This window comes from Aegilops tauschii, chromosome 1 (assembly GCF_002575655.3).
Source record: "Aegilops tauschii subsp. strangulata cultivar AL8/78 chromosome 1, Aet v6.0, whole genome shotgun sequence".
NCBI lineage: Eukaryota > Viridiplantae > Streptophyta > Magnoliopsida > Poales > Poaceae > Aegilops > Aegilops tauschii.
Window position 1 is genome coordinate 341,193,951 of NC_053035.3, and position 17,782 is coordinate 341,211,732.

At 42.3% G+C, this 17,782-nt stretch overlaps 1 protein-coding gene across 1 annotated transcript; it reads right to left on the reverse strand.

Moving 5' to 3' along the window:
• Positions 1 to 12,793: 12,793 nt before the first annotated feature.
• Positions 12,794 to 16,520, reverse strand: LOC109733369 (cation/H(+) antiporter 20-like). The gene is made up of 3 exons (XM_073497686.1): positions 16,207 to 16,520; positions 13,363 to 14,385; positions 12,794 to 13,263 (listed from the first exon to the last, which is right to left on the reverse strand). Exons 1-3 carry the CDS (start codon positions 16,369 to 16,371, stop codon positions 13,102 to 13,104), a joined length of 1,350 nt encoding a protein of 449 aa, XP_073353787.1. The 5' UTR covers positions 16,372 to 16,520; the 3' UTR covers positions 12,794 to 13,101.
• Between the last annotated feature and the right edge of the window lie 1,262 nt (positions 16,521 to 17,782).

A 17,782-nucleotide genomic window follows, 5' to 3' on the forward strand; every position in this document is an offset into this window, starting at 1 on the left:
CATTTATAGCTACTTGGTTATGTAGCATCACTCTTCATTTTATCTTAAATATTCTTCATTTTTTCTTATATTGTCACATCTATATTTACTCTTAACAAAATGTAGAATAAAGGCAATGCATATGAGGAAGATTCTGTGGTAAACTTCTTGAATTGCCCCCCCCCCATCAGCATGGATAAGGGCTTTATAGAGCCTGCCTTCACCAATAATGTAATTTTGTCCTTCTCAAGCCTTCAAACTTTGTTGTGTATATTTGGTTAGGCATGACTGCAACAGCTGTTTATTTTTGGTGTTTGCATCAAATTGCATGTTTAAAGTTTATTATGTACTCCCTCCGTCCCATAATATAAAAACGTTTTTTAATTAGTGTAGTGTAAAAAACGTTCTTATATTATGGGACGGAGGGAGTAGTTCATAAACAAAAGTTTGTCCTTCTCAATTTAAGTTTTTAGTTGTACAACCAAGTTCCTTCTTCATACCATGTAAATTAAACTATACAGAGCAAGTGATCTTATTTTGCCAATCTGAAATGGGATAAATTGACAGCACACTAACCATTGATACTTATGAGTTCTTGATCTGTAATCTAGTGGTGTCGTGAAGCTGCCAACTCCTTCACAATGTCATTTCCTGCCATGTCTTGACCTGAACAATACCATATTGTGTTAATGCTATTTTAAACTGTGTCACTTTATTCGTCAGTAAGAAATGTGATGAATTGTCAGCACTGATACTTATATGTGCAAAACCTGTCATTTGTCTGCTTGTTTATCTTTCAGAGTGAGGAGGATATAAGTGTCAAACAAGTGCAGTCTCACCAGCTTGCTCAGCTGCTTGCGCTGCAGCTCCCGAGCAAGGCTAACCTTTCTTGAACTCTATTGAAGTGTTGTCAGTTTTGTATATTATTTTGTCGGCGTGTTTAATTGCACTGGTGGCGATCTTTGATGCCCAGTGTATGTAATCTGTTGTCTGCTTGTGCTTTATTATCATAGTGGCGACCTTTGATGCCCAGTGGATGTAATATGCCGTAATTTCTTTATTGTATAGTCTAGGTTTTTTTCTTATTCACAATGCTGCAGTTATTTTACTGTATATATATCTTGTCTTCGCAGTAAACCGGCCAAACCGTAAAACTACGGTACATAATCGGGCCGTCATGCAAATCACCATGTATGATCCGCATCATGGGCCCCGTCATCTTGGTCCATTAACAGGCCTAAATGTAAACTAGCCCACAAGTAGATTCGGGCCTTTAATAGGCCGAGTAAACCGCCGGCCCTATTTTCCCAAGAAAACTCAATGGGCTTTTAGGAGGCTGAAAAGTAGGTTGGGCTTGAAACGTGCCGAACAGCTCACGGGCCGGCAGCAGGCCGAAATAGACCCCGGCCCATGATTGTGCCAATCAAATCATGGGCTTATAACAGGCCAAAATTGTCTCGGTCCTTGTTTGGCCCAATCAGATTATCGTCTGTGAGCAGGCCGGATGCAAACGGGGCCGTAGTTAGGCCCAACTATATGACGGGATTTTAACAGGCCGAAATATATATAGGGCCGAAATGTTAAACGGGCCTTTAACAGGCCGAAACTAATATCACGCCGAATTACTAAATGGGCCTTTATCAAGTGGGCCCAAAAGCATAGCGTCCAGTTGATGGGCCGAATCTGATATGGGCCATAATTTAGCCCAAAGCCTCTCAAAGGGCCGGACCTAATCTGGGCCGTAATTTGGCCCACAACGTGGTAGGCTTTTAACGGGCCGGATCACATATGAGCCTTTATTAGGCCCGGAACGTGACAGACTGTTAATGGACCGGATCAAATATGGGCCGGCATTTGGCCCAAAACATGGCAGCCTGTTAATGGGCCGGCCTACTAGTGTCATCAAAATCTTTTGGGCCTTCAGTTGGGCCGGCCCATTATGGTCGGCGAAATCTCGTGGGCCTTTAGCTGGGCCGGCCCATTATGGTTCGCAAAATCTTGTGGGCCTTTAGCTGGGCCGGCCCATTATGGTCCGCAAAATCTCGCAGGCCTTTAGCTGGGCCGGCCCATTATGGTACGCAAAATCTCATGGGCCTTTTGCTGGGCCGGCCCATTATGGACCGCAAAATCTTGTGGGCCTTTAGTTGGGTCGACCCATTTAAACTTTATGGATCACTTTTGGGCCGGTCCACGTGTCAACATTTCATAAGCGCATCTCGCCCATTGGATGAGTGACACCTGTCCCAACGATGAGCCGACACGTGTTTCCTCGAGCCAATGATGATTTTACACGTGGAAAATCCTCATTGGTCGGGGCTGTTAACGGGTTATCGGATCCAAAACCGGACCCGATAGCTTAATGGTGTTCTGTTACGGTGGATGCCACGTGTCGGTCACCCTTGACGAAAGCACTTCTGTGACGCGCGATTTATCGTCATGGAAGTGGACACTTCCGTGATGATAAATTTGGTAATGTCATGGAACACTTCTACGACAGCACAGGTATGACTATCTTGATTCTGTCATAAAATCGTCATGGATGTACATGTATGACAGAAAACGTGACCTACTGTGACAAACACGTATCATCATGGAAGTGTATTTTTTGTAGTGTAAGTGGTGGAAAGTGGAAGAAGGCTATGAATGAAGAATTGGTGGCACTACAGAAAAATAAAACATGGCATTTGGTTCCTCCACAGCAAGGTAAAAATCTGATTGATTGCAAGCGGGTATTCAGAATTAAAAGAAAATCTGATGGAACCATTGACCGTTACATGGCCAGACTTGTTGCAAAAGGACTTAAACATCGGTATGGCATAGACTACGAGGACACGTTTAGTCTTGTTATAAAAGCTGCCACTATCCATCTTGTCTTGTCTATTGTTGTTTCCAGGGGCTGGAGTATTAGACAGCCAGATGTGCAGAACGCGTTTCTCCATAGTGTTCTGGAAGAGGAAGTGCACATGAAGCAACCTCCTAGGTTTGTGAACAAAAATGCACCCTCTTATGTGTGCAAGCTTAACAAGTCATTGTATGGGTTGAAGCAAGATCCAAGGGCGTGGTACTCACGTCTTGGTCACAAAATGCAAACACTTGGCTTTGTCCCTTCTAAGTCTGACACCTCATTGTTCATTTACAACAAGTACAACACATACATATTTTAATCATATATGTTGATGATAATATTGTTACAAGTTAATCAGATGAGGCCATTACATGACTTTTGAAGGATCTCAGTACAGAGTTTGCTCTCAAGGATCTTGGAGACTGCTACCTCTTGAGCTCTGCGTTGGTTTTCCCTTGAAGAGGAAAGGGTGATGCAGCAAAGTAGCGTAAGTATTTCCCTCAGTTTTTGAGAACCAAGGTATCAATCCAGTAGGAGGCCACGCACGAGTCCCTCGCACCTACACAAACAAATAAATCCTCGCAACCAACGCGATAAGGGGTTGTCAATCCCTACACGGTCACTTACGAGAGTGAGATCTGAAAGATATGATAAGATAATATTTTTGGTATTTTTATGATAAAGAAGCAAAGTAAAGAAAACAAAATAAAAACGGCGCCAGAAATAGCTTGTTGTCGGGAGATTAATATGATGGAAAATAGACCCGGGGGCCATAGGTTTCACTAGTGGCTTCTCTCAAGAGCATAAGTATTTACGGTGGGTGAACAAATTACTGTTGAGCAATTGACAGAATTGAGCATAGTTATGAGAATATCTAGGTATGATCATGTATATAGGCATCACGTCCGAGACAAGTAGACCGACTCCTGCCTGCATCTACTACTATTACTCCACACATCGACCGCTATCCAGCATGCATCTAGAGTATTAAGTTCATAAGAACAGAGTAATGCTTTAAGCAAGATGACATGATGTAGAGGGATAAACTCATGCAATATGATATAAACCCCATCTTGTTATCCTCGATGGCAACAATACAATACGTGCCTTGCTGCCCCTACTGTCACTGGGAAAGGACACCGCAAGATTGAACCCAAAGCTAAGCACTTCTCCCATTGCAAGAAAGATCAATCTAGTAGGCCAAACCAAACTAATAATTTGAAGAGACTTGCAAAGATAACCAATCATACATAAAATAATTCAGAAGATTCAAATATTGTTCATAGATAAACTTGATCATAAACCCACAATTCATTGGTCTCAACAAACACACCGCAAAAGAAGATTACATCGAATAGATCTCCACAAGAGAGGGGGAGAACATTGATTGAGATCCAAAAAGAGAGAAGAAGCCATCTAGCTAATAACTATGGACCCGAAGGTCTGAGGTAAACTACTCACACATCATCGGAGAGGCTATGGTGTTGATGTAGAAGCCCTCCGTGATCGATGCCCCCTCCGGAGGAGCTCCGGAACAGGCCCTAAGATGGGATCTCACGGGTACATAAGGTTGCGGCGGTGGAATTAGGTTTTTGGCTCTGTATCTAGTAGTTTGGGGGTACGTAGGTATATATAGGAGGAAGGAGTACGTCGGTGGAGCAACAGGGTCCCACGAGGGTGGAGGGCGCGCCTGGGGGGTAGGCGCGCCCCCCTACCTCGTGGCCTCCTGTTTGATGTCTTGACGTAGGGTCCAAGTCCTCTGGATCACGTTCGTTCCGAAAATCACGTTCCCGAAGGTTTCATTCCGTTTGGACTCCGTTTGATATTCTTTTTCTGTGGAACTCTGAAATAGGCAAAAAACAGCAATTCTGGGTTGGGCCTCCGGTTAATAGGTTAGTCCCAAAAATATTATAAAAGTGTATAATAAAGCCCAATAATGTCCAAAACAGAAGATAATATAGCATGGAGCAATCAAAAATTATAGATATGTTGGAGACGTATCAAGCATCCCCAAGCTTAATTCATGCTCGTCCTCGAGTAGGTAAATGATAAAAACAGAATTTTTGATGTGGAATGCTACTTGGCATAATTTTAATGTAATTCTTCTTAATTGTGGTATGAATATTCAGATCCGAAAGATTCAAGATAAAAGTTAAATATTGACATAAAAATAATAATACTTCAAGCATACTAACTAAGCAATTATGTCTTCTCAAAATAACATGGCCAAAGAAAGTTCATCCCTACAAAATCATATAGTTTAGTCATGCTCCATTTTCGTCACACAAAAATGCTCTCATCATGCACAACCCCGATGACAAGCCAAGCAATTGTTTCATACTTTAGTAATCTCAAACTTTGTCAACCTTCATGCAATACATGAGCGTGAGCCATGGATATAGCACTATGGGTGAAATAGAATATAATGATGGGGGTTATGTGGAGAAGACAAAAAAGGAGAAAGTCTCACATCAACGAGGCTAATCAATGAGCTATGGAGATGCCCATCGATTGATGTTAATGCAAGGAGTAGGGATTGCCATGCAACGGATGCACTAGAGCTATAAATATATGAAAGCTCAACAAAAGAAACTAAGTGGGTGTGCATCCAACTTGCTTGCTCACGAAGACCTAGGGCACTTGAGGAGGCCCATTGTTGGAATATACAAGCCAAGTTCTATAATGAAAAATTCCCACTAGTATATGAAAGTGACAAAACAAGAGACTCTCTATCATGAAGATTATGGTGCTACTTTGAAGCACAAGTGTGGTAAAAGGATAGTAACATTGTCCCTTCTCTCTTTTTCTCTCATTTTTTTTCTTTTTTTGGGCCTTCTCTTTTTTTATGGCCTTTCTATTTTTTTATTCCTCACTTGGGACAATGCTCTAGAAAATGATGATCATCACACTTCTATTTATTTACAACTCAATGATTACAACTCGATAATAGAACAAAGTATGACTCATATGAATGCCTCCGGCGGTGTACCGGGATATGCAATGAACCAAGAGTGACATGTATGAAAGAATTATGAACAGTGGCTTTGCCACAAATACTATGTCAACTACATGATCATGCAAAGCAATATGACAATGATGAACGTGTCATGATTAACGGAATGGTGGAAAGTTGCATGGCAATATATCTCGGAATGGCTATGGAAATGCCATAATAGGTAGGTATGGTGGCTGTTTTGAGGAAGATATAAGGAGGTTTATGTGTGAAAGAGCATATCATATCACGGGGTTTGGATGCACCGGCGAAGTTTGCACCAACTCTCAATGTGAGAAAGGGCAATGCACGGTACCGAAGAGGCTAGCAAAGATGGAAAGGTGAGAGTGCGTATAATCCATGGACTCAACATTAGTCATAAAGAACTCACATACTTATTGCAAAAATCTACAAGTCATCAAAAACCAAGCATTATGTGCATGCTCCTAGGGGGATAGATTGGTAGGAAAAGACCATCGCTCGTCCCCGACCGCCACTCATAAGGAGGACAATCAAAGAACACCTCATGTTTCAAATTTGTTACATAACGTTTACCATACGTGCATGCTACGGGACTTGAAAACTTCAACACAAGTATTTCTCAAATTCACAACTACTCAACTAGCACAACTTTGATATCACTACCTCCATGTCTCAAAACAATCATCAAGCATCAAACTTCTCTTAGTATTCATCACACTCTAAAGAAAGATTTTACTAATCTTGAATACCTAGCATATTAGGATTATTTAAGAAAATTACCATGCTACTTAAGAATCTCAAAATAATCTAAGTGAATCATGAGAGATCAATAGTTTCTATAAAACAAATCCACCACCGTGCTCTAAAAGATATAAGTGAAGTACTAGAGCAAGAACTATATAACTCAAAAGATATAAGTGAAGCACATAGAGTATTCTAATAATTTCTGAATCATGTGTGTCTCTCTCAAAAGGTGTGTACAGCAAAGATGATTGTGGTAAACTAAAAAATAAAGACTCAAATAATACAAGACGCTCCAAGCAAAACACATATCATGTGGTGAATAAAAATATAGCTCCAAGTAAAGTTACCGATGGAAGTAGACGAAAGAGGGGATGCCTTCCGGGGCATCCCCAGGCTTTGGCTTTTAGGTGTCCTTAGATTATCTTGGGGGGTTCCATGGGCATCCCCAAGCTTAGGCTCTTGCCACTCCTTGTTCCATAATCCATCAAATCTTTCACCCAAACTTGAAAACTTCACAACACAAAACTCAGCAGAAAATCTCGTGAGCTCCGTTAGCGAAAGAAAACAAAAGACCACTTCAAGGTACTGTAATGAACTCATTCTTTATTTATATTGGTGTTAAACCTACTGTATTCCAACTTCTCTATGGTTTATAAACTATTTTACTAGCCATAGATTCATCAAAATAAGCAAACAACACACGAAAAACAGAATCTGTCAAAAACAGAACAGTCTGTAGTAATCTGTAACTAACGCAAACTTCTGGAACTCCAAAAATTCAGGCAAAATAGGACGACCTAGCAATTTTTTTTATTGATCAGCAGAAATTGGAATCAATATTTTATCACGTTCTGGTGATTTTTAACAATTGTTCTCGTGAACAGAAAGTTTCTGGAATTTACAGCAAGATCAAATAACTATCATCCAAGAAGATCCTATAGGTTTAACTTGGCACAAACACTAATTAAAACATAAGAACAAATCTAACAAGAGGCTAGAACAAATATTTATTCCTAAACAGAAGCAAAAAGCAAAAAAAACTAAAAATAAAATTGGGTTGCCTCCCAACAAGCGCTATCGTTTAACGCCCCTAGCTAGGCATTGATAAATTTAACGATGCTCACATCAAAGACAAGAATTGAAGCACAAAGAGAGCATCATAAAACACGTGATAAACACGTCTAAGTCTAACATACTTCCTATGCATAGGCATTTTATAAGTAAACAAATGATCATAGCAAGCAAAAACTAGCATATGCGAGGAAGAGGAAGGAAACAATAGCGATCTCAACATGATGAGAGGTAGATTAGTAACATGAAAATTTCTACAAATATATTTTCCTCTCTCATAATAATTACATGTGGGATCATAAGCAAATTCAACAAAATATCTATCACATAACATATTCTCAACATGATCCACATGCATGCGAAGTTGACACTCTTCCAAAATAGTGGGATTAACATTAACTAAAGCCATGACCTCTCCAAGCCCACTTTTATCAAAAATTTCATAAGATTGATCAAAATCCAAATATGTGGGATCTAAAGTTGACATTCTTCCAAACCCACTTTCAATATTATTGCAAACACTATTATCAATCTCATATTCATCATGGGGCTTAAATAAATTTTCAAGATCATAAGAAGAATCACCCCAATCATGATCATTGCAAAAAGTAGTAGACATAGCAAAACTAGCATCCCCAAGCTTAGGGTTTTGCATATTATTAGCACAATTGACATCAAGAGAATTTATAGTAACATCATTGCAATCATGCTTTTCATCGAAGGAACTAACAAGTATGGGTGCAATAGCAACGATCTCATGTTTAACATAAGGGACTATAGCAAATTCATCCTCATAAATATTGGCATCATGGCCACAAGAATAGTAAGCATCATGTTCATCAAGGGATATTTCAATCAAATCATCAGAATCATCATTATCTATAGATTCATGCATATCATTATTTTCTTCCAAAGCAACGGTCATTCTTTCAATAAATTCTTGGACATAGACATTATGAGCAAAGTTTTCATTGCAATATTTAAGTATGACGGAATTTTCAGATTTGTTGAGAGTAAAATCATACTTTTCAATCAAAGAAGCAACTTAATGAGTACCCTTAAAAACGACAAATTCTTCAATTTGTTCGATATCATAGTAACTATAAACACCCTTTGCATAAGAAGATAAGATTTCATTGTCATTGAACTCACATAGGTAGGGAAGGTGTTTTTTAGGGTTCTTAGAGCAACAAGTAAAATTACAAATTTCACAAAGATTGCAAACATAGCATAGCAAACTATTTATATGATACCATAAGAGCTTCCCTTTTTCAGACAAACGATGACGCACAAAATGAGCATGCTCATCTAAAGATTTCCCATCAACTAGGCTAGTTGGGGTTTCAGCACGAGCGCATAAGGATCGAAGATGATCCAAGTAGAACACTTTAAGTGGATCCATATCAATAGATTTTCAGCAAGCAAAGATGCAAGCATATAGAAGTCACATGGCAACACGAGCAAACAAAAGGACGAACGGAAAAGAGAGGGCGAATAAAACGGCAAGGGTGAAGTGGGGGAAAGGAAAACGAGAGGCGAATGGCAAATAATGTAATGCGGGAGATAAGGGTTTGTGATGGGTACTTGGTATGTTGACTTTTGCGTAGACTCCCCAGCAACGGCGCCAGAAATCCTTCTTGCTACCTCTTGAGCACTGCGTTGGTTTTCCCTTGAAGAGGAAAGGGTGATGCAGCAAAGTAGCGTAAGTATTTCCCTCAGTTTTTGAGAACCAAGGTATCAATCCAGTAGGAGGCCACGCACGAGTCCCTCGCACCTACACAAACAAATAAATCATCGCAACCAACGCGATAAGGGGTTGTCAATCCCTACACGGTCACTTACGAGAGTGAGATCTGAAAGATATGATAAGATAATATTTTTGGTATTTTTATGATAAAGATGCAAAGTAAAGAAAACAAAATAAAAACGGCGCCAGAAATAGCTTGTTGTCGGGAGATTAATATGATGGAAAATAGACCCGGGGGGCATAGGTTTCACTAGTGGTTTCTCTCAAGAGCATAAGTATTTACGGTGGGTGAACAAATTACTGTTGATCAATTGACAGAATTGAGCATAGTTATGAGAATATCTAGGTATGATCATGTATATAGGCATCACGTCCGAGACAAGTAGACCGACTCCTGCCTGCATCTACTACTATTACTCCACACATCGACCGCTATCCAGCATGCATCTAGAGTATTAAGTTCATAAGAACAGAGTAATGCTTTAAGCAAGATGACATGATGTACAGGGATAAACTCATGCAATATGATATAAACCCCATCTTGTTATCCTCGATGGCAACAATACAATACGTGCCTTGCTGTCCCTACTTTCACTGGGAAAGGACACCGCAAGATTGAACCCAAAGCTAAGCACTTCTCCCATTGCAAGAAAGATCAATCTAGTAGGCCAAACCAAACTGATAATTCGAAGAGACTTGCAAAGATAACCAATCATACATAAAAGAATTCAGAAGATTCAAATAGTGTTCATAGATAAACTTGATCATAAACCCACAATTCATCGGTCTCAACAAACACACCGCAAAAGAAGATTACATCGAATAGATCTCCACAAGAGAGGGGGAGAACATTGTATTGAGATCCAAAAAGAGAGAAGAAGCCATCTAGCTAATAACTATGGACCCGAAGGTCTGAGGTAAACTACTCACACATCATCGGAGAGGCTATGGTGTTGATGTAGAAGCCCTCCGTGATCGATGCCCCCTCCGGCGGAGCTCCGGAACAGGCCCCAAGATGGGATCTCATGGGTACAGAAGGTTGCGGCGGTGGAATTAGGTTTTTGGCTCCATATCTGGTAGTTTGGGGGTATGTAGGTATATATAGGAGGAAGGAGTACGTCGGTGGAGCAACAGGGGGCCCACGAGGGTGGAGGGCGCGCCTGGGGGGGTAGGTGCGCCCCCCTACCTCGTGGCCTCCTGTTTGATGTCTTGACGTAGGGTCCAAGTCCTCTGGATCACGTTCGTTCCGAAAATCACGTTCCCGAAGGTTTCATTCCGTTTGGACTCCGTTTGATATTCTTTTTCTGCGAAACTCTGAAATAGGAAAAAAAACAGCAATTCTGGGTTGGGCCTCCGGTTAATAGGTTAGTCCCAAAAATAATATAAAAGTGTATAATAAAGCCCAATAATGTCCAAAATAGAAGATAATATAGCATGGAGCAATCAAAAATTATAGATACGTTGGAGACGTATCAAAGACTTCCACTATTTCCTAGGGATTGAGGTGAAGAAACATGAGGATGGACTTCATCTATCCCAGGAGAAATATGCAGCAAATCTAGTAAAGAAGTCTGGTCTGCAAGGTTGTAAACCCTCACCCACTCCTTTGTCAAGTTCAGAAAAATTGTCCCTTGTAGAGGGCAGCTTCTAAGTCAAGATGATAGTACAAAGTACAGAATTCTAGTAGTTGCCCTTCAATACTTGACACTTATTAGGCCTGATATCTCTTTTGTTGTTAACAAAGTTTGCCAATTTCTTCATGCACCCACTACAGTTCATTGGACTGCTGCAAAACGTATTGTTAGATATGTCAAGAACACTCTTAATGTTGGTCTGAATTTCAGCAAGTCCCCATCTACACTTGTGAGTGCCTTTTCAGACTCTGATTGGGCAGGATGCCTGGATGATAGGAGGTCTACTAGTGGATTTGCAGTATTCTTTGGTCCCAACTTGATATCATGGTGTGCAAGAAAGCAAGCTACTGTCTCCAGGTCTAGTACAGAGGCAGAATATAAGGCATTAGCAAATGCCACAACAGAGATTATCTCGATACAATCCATCTTAAGGGAACTTGGTGTTAAAAGCACCCAAGATCCATGTTTATGGGGTGATAACCTGGGTGCTACATACTTGTCTGCTAATCCAGTTTTTCATACAGAACAAAGCATATTGAGATAGACTTTCACTTTGTGAGAGAAAGAGTTGCGAAGAAGCAACTTGACATTCGGTTTGTGCATTCCAAAGATCAAATTGCAGATGGATTCACAAAACCTTTGCCTACAAGAAGCTTTGAAGACTTCAAGCACAATCTCAACTTGATGAAGTTCTGATTAAGGGAGGGTGTTAAACAACCTGTCACGTTGCCTCATTAAGCCGCACCAGGAGTCATTCAGCCGCACCAGGATCCCTAGGATATTGGTAGAGATAAGCTAGGTAGTTGATTCATATTTATCTGTTGTAACCTATTATATATCTTCCTCTCCAAGTCTCATGTTAGATCTCCAAACTATCAATCTGTATGCGCCTTAGGGTTGTTGCGCCCCTGCCTATAACATGCAGCACGTCCCCTCGTACCGAGGCTAAGATGTTTCCGCAACTCGCACAAGGACAACTTTAACCATTAGTAACTTGCATCCAAAGGTTAAGTAACAAGAAATACCTGCCAATCTTCTTTCAATTCTAGACACAATGGGCATATAGTGCTCCACTCTGGGCTTTGTTAGCCCAAGAGGTAGACCAAGATAAACAAAGGGAGTAAAATGGAAGAAGCCCCTTCTGCAACTCATAGCATTGGTAAAGAATTCCACATTTTCCTCCTCAATGTTAATGGGAATCAAATTTGATTCGTGGTAGTTAACCTTGAGACCAGTGGAATCAGCAAAAGACCGCACCGGTGCATTCAAGTAAATCAAATGCCTATAATCAGCAGGAAGAATTATTAAAGTAGCATCTGCACACTAAACTATAGGAAACACAGTGTGGCCGGGAACATTAAGAGGCCGTTGCAAGATGCCAAGATTCATTGCTCTATTCAAAATCGCCTGCTTCTTGCCCGAGGCCTAGTAGAACTTTTTCCTAGGAACCCCATTTAAGAGCACAGAGGAGCCAAGTGTTTTAAGATGGCATGAATCCAGTCAATCGACCTATTTCCAAAACCTTTTGCCTTGAGAATTTCTAGGATAGCATTATGTTCTACCTTGTCAAAGGCTTCCACAAAATCAAGTTTTTAAACCACGATTTGGTCTCTTGACTTGTGACCGATGCAAGAACTCAAACGCCCAAGCAACACGGTCTTGAATGGACATCTCCTTGAGGAAACCATATTGATTCAGTTGCATCACTAAGCTGGGAATGATCTCTTGAAGCCTAGTATTAGCCAAGAGTTGGTAATTCGTGTGTTCATTGGATGTCACAACTTGCCACTAGCCTTCTGTTACTGGAACAAGACCAAAGGGTGATATCATTCAGAGTTAATTAATAACATCACATGGGTAAACCCAAAATGATACATTTCGAGGTTTGGTAGTGCTACGGCACATGGCTATCGCTCAGGGATAGCTGATAGCCACAACAAGAAGAAGAAAACAGAGCAACACCTGCCTGCCTGACCTCGTAGCTCTCCTACTTCAGTACATGCATGAACAGTTGAACACACACACACACACACACAACATAGGTGCATATTTCGCAGCGAGTATCACTGCCAAAGTATGGAGTATGACCGATCGATAATCCCTGAGTTTATGCCGGGCAAGCGTCGCCTCCTTTGAGCTCCATCCCATCGATCTCCGGCGTGGTGGCCGTCGACTGATGCCGGTAGAGCGCCGTCATGAGCGGCGTCGCGATCACCGTGGTCGTCAGCGCCATGATCACGAAGATGGCGAACGTCGTGTCGTCCAGCACCTGCACGCGCATGAGCCCGGCCGTGAGTCCCCGTACGTATAAGTACTAACGACTGATAATTACATTTACAACGTCCGTGTGTATACAGGTAGTACTCACCTTCTTCTCCTTGCCGATGTTGAGCACGATGAGCTCCACGAGACCCTTGGCGCTCATGGCCACGCCGAGGGCGGCCGCCTCGCGCCTGCCCATGCCGGTCCCGTCGACTGCCACCGCGAACGTTCCGGTGAACTTCCCCACCACGGCCACGGCCACCACCAGCACCACCATCCCCCACGCGGCCACGCCCTGGACGTTGTCCACATTCGTGTGCAGTCCGCTCGTGGCGAAATAGAGCGGCAGCATCAGCCCGGACACCAGCGGCGTCACCTTCTCGCCGATGCGCTCCGCGAAGCCGTCCTCACGGGGCATGGCCAGCCCGAACATGAACGCGCCGAAGACGGGGTGCACGCCGATGGCGTCGGTCACGGCGCCCGCTAGGAGCGCGCACGCGACGGCGCATGAGCAGGCCAGGTTACCGTCCGAGCTGCAGGGGCCTGCGCGGCGCGCCAGGCGCGCCATGAGAGGGCGGAGCGCGAAGAACGTGAACGCCACGAAGACGGCGCCCGACGAGAGGATGTAGACCGGCGCGAGAGGGGGCCCCTTCGGCTCGCGGCCACCGCCGGACACGGCGAGAGCGAGGGCGAGGAGCGTCCACGCGAAGACGTCGTTCACGGCGGCGGCGGCCATGGCGGTCTCGCCGAAGGGCACTCCGAGGAGGCCGAGCTCCTTGAGGATGCAGGCGAGCACGGGGAGAGCGGTCACCGAGAGCGCGGCGCCGAGGAACACGCACAGCGAGAGGTATGAGGCTTGGCGGGGCGCCGGGATGGCGAGGTCGAGGAGCGGCACGATACCGGCGGCGGCGAGCAGCGGAGGCACGATGCCGGCCGCTGCGATGGCCACGCTGCGGGGCCCCACGCGGCGAACGGCGCGGAAGTCGAGCTCGAGGCCGACCAGGAAGAGGAAGAGGAGCAGGCCGAGGCCCGACACGGTGTCTAGCGCGGGGGTGCTCCACTCCGGGAAGATCGTGCGGCCGAAGGCGCCCCACCGGCCCAGGGCCGAAGGTCCGAGCAAGATGCCGCCCTGCGCAAATTAGACATGCAAAGCATTTACAAGCAATTATCAAAAAATGATCTAAAAAAGCAATTATAAAAAAACATTTACAAGCAATCTGAAAAAAGCTTATATAGTTTTGATCCAACTTCTAAGCATCTAGGAGTATTACCTGTATTTGTTACTTCTACCGAGTATCAAGCCTAGCCGAGAAGCACAAATTTTGTGCAACTTTGGGTCTAGAAATGTGGATTTGGAAAATGCACATCTCTAACCCTTAATCCTCAAGTTGCACATATTAATTTTAAAAAAATGTACAACCACCGAATCAACCTCTAGATAAGAAAAAACTAGTTGGTAATATCATGTGATACCCTCTAAATTACATGCCAAATGTGTTACTATACCCTCTAAAATACAGGCTAGGTTTTTTTTTCCACGGTCCAGGCCATGGCATGGGCTGCCTGGCCCAGCCACGCCTTTGCATGTTAGAATGCACTATAAAGATGATGGATTGGGAAAATATTTTCGAATGGAGCCTACATAAAAGTACAATTATTCCTAAGAAAACTATGTTGATCTAAAATAACCAACAGAGTAGTACCATTAACAATTTATATTCATATGTTAAAAAATAATTTATATTCATCACATTTTGTTTCTTGTGCAGCTCACAAATAAAACCATCTTATCTTTTTTTTTTGCTCATGCATATTGTATTCGCACATTGACATATAAGGTGTTTTTTTATTTCTTCAAAACTGGTAATTTAAAAAAATCAAAATAAAAAGCTACATGGAGCTTGGGAGCCAAAAACAATTACCGTTTGAATTCTAATTCAAGCTGACCTCAGCATTGCAAAGCTACCAGAAAAGTCGAGTCTTTTAATTTTTGCCGGGAAAGAAAAACTTGAGTCGTTAGTCTAGCATCTCAAAAAGTGTGTATCCAGGATCCTTCCACGATAGTTGACTCATGCCTATTCTAGGTAAGAAAACGCGTCTGGTAAATTCTTAGTGCACTGGATCGTGTGATGTCAAACGAATGTCATGCAAGGCAGCAGAAAGGGTTGAGAACGTCAGGTCGTGGGAGTCCACAATTATTGATGTGTTAGCCAACATGCAACAGTATATGCACCAATTGTGCAGCATTACCGGGCGGTCATTTTTTTGCATGTCATTTTCAGATCATGGTCTGAATTGATCGCCAACATCTTCTACTCTGGAATGATTTGGAGATTGCTCACCACACCGCATGTTGGCGAATCTTAGTGCTTGATCCAATCAAGCAATCTTAGCCATCCATAATAATTACTGTACAATCTCAGCCAAACAATCACAGATCCAAGATTGAGAATTTTAGCAGGAACCATACCCCTTAATCTCTCTGCTCTGCTAGTTTCCTATATCTGATTACCCCCTAATCAAAATCTATTATCTACCTCGGCAAGAAAAACATACTATCTACAATAATGAGTACACTTAAAGTGAAAATCTGGTTTCTCACTTTTTTCATTTACCTTCTTTTGGGCAATTTCCATATACTATCAGTATGCCTATGCGGTACTTTGTTTTTCTGACCAAAAACGGCATGACTCTGCTATGTATATTTAATTGTGTATACGTGTTTGTTCCGTAATATAAAAGTGTTTTTGACACTCGACCGGAGGAAGTAGTACATTTCGGGCAATATGCATCGCTAGGCCTTACTGACTTTCTTTTCGGGAGCATATATACCACTGTAACCGATGTCAAGTCATGTAGTATGATCAAGGACTCAGGTTATTATGTTCTATGTATAGACACACACACATAAAAGAAGAGTTGGAGCATATAGATATATGCATATGAATACCAGGATCTCGGCGATGACCCTAGGCTGGCGTAGGGGCTTGAGGGCGAAGGCGAGGCCCTGCGTGACGACGAGCACGACGGCTATCTGCACCGCCAGGAGCGGCAGCGCGAAGTCCAGAGGGTTCTCGCCCTGCCACAGGCCGTCGGATGCCATCTTCACGGCCATGCTTAACCTCTACTGCTAGCTAGTACTGCACGCACCCAACGGCTGGGATATGCTCCCTCAGAGAAGAGCGGCTGGGATGGGAATCTTGATGCGCCTTTGTGTGTGCATGCATGCATGTGCTGGTGGCTCTGCTTTGTACTGAAGCAGCATGCACTCCCAATTTATAGGCGCGGGTCGACATGCAACCTGGGTAGCTACCCCGTGCACCTGATGATTCATTAGCTTAGTGGCCTTCTCTATCATTATCAAGCGGGAAAATGCGGTGTGCATTTGGACGGACGTGGGGAATGCTCAACAACTCCTGTACATGTATGACAATTCGATTCCTCCCTCTGTTAAAAAAGGAAGCTTTCGATATATTCTAAGTCAACTCTCAAACATTTTTTAGAAACGATGTACTACGCAAATGATCGCATACACGCACACACACTCACCCCTATAAACACTCGTGTGCACGCCCTACCCCTATGGGCATGTCGTAGAGATGAGCCGACATATCTTAAAATTTACAAAGTCGCTACAGATGCCCCGTAGTTGACGTCTAAAATAAATCTGAAAAAATGCGACCACATATGCCAAGTTTAGGACTTGAATCCGGTGGGCAAGTTTCACCACAAGAAACTTTGATCTCCGGTACTGTTTAGATTTGGAAACTTGGAACTTGCATACCCATACCAAGGAGTATTTTTAGAATATCAAAATTTTGCTACCCATTACTTAGTGGCCAAAGGTTTCATTTTATAAAGTGGAGAAATTCAGTAAATAAATAAAATGGAAAATAGAAAACAAAGTACTCCCTCTGTCCCATAGCTTGAAAAACGATCTTATATTGTGGGACGGAGGGAGTACTATATTTAAAAGATGAAAAACATGCACTCCATAAGGGAACTGGAATTATAAAACAGTAATAGTGATAATATAAATACAATATGACAACACTATTAGAAAATTTGAAAAGGGAGACCTGAAAAATTGTATAAGTTTCAGTTTCCTCCATTTTCTCTACACTTTATGACTCTAAGTAATATATCTTTCCCATTTTTGTATTTAATTAAATTATATATCTAAATTTATAAAGTTGTTATTGTTTTGAATAAACCCCCCCCCCCCCCCCCCCTCCCTCTAATATAGTCTTTGTTTTCCCAGCTTTTCCATTTTGTCTCCTCTTTCTTTATTCACTCACTCTGTCCCATAATATAAGAGCGTTTTTAACAGTAGTGTAGTGTGAAAAAAGGCTCTTATATTATGGAACGGAGGGAGTAATTTATTTTCATTTTTATCTAAAATTTGGATGATGAAAATCAATAGGTTTATTTTCACATGAATATTTATGTTGGCGAAACAAATTGACATGTAAATTCCATGCTCGCTAAATCAAATTCACATGAACATTATGAACGATGTTTGAGAG

Coding starts and splice junctions, on each gene's coding strand:
- LOC109733369 (XM_073497686.1), bottom strand. CDS start 16,371: ATGGCCGTGAAGATGGCATCCGACGGCCTGTGGCAGGGCGAGAACCCT. Junction 14,386..16,206: donor GGGTCATCGCCGAGATCCTG/GTATTCATATGC, acceptor TAATTTGCGCAG/GGCGGCATCTTGCTCGGACC. Junction 13,264..13,362: donor ACATCGGCAAGGAGAAGAAG/GTGAGTACTACC, acceptor ATGCGCGTGCAG/GTGCTGGACGACACGACGTT.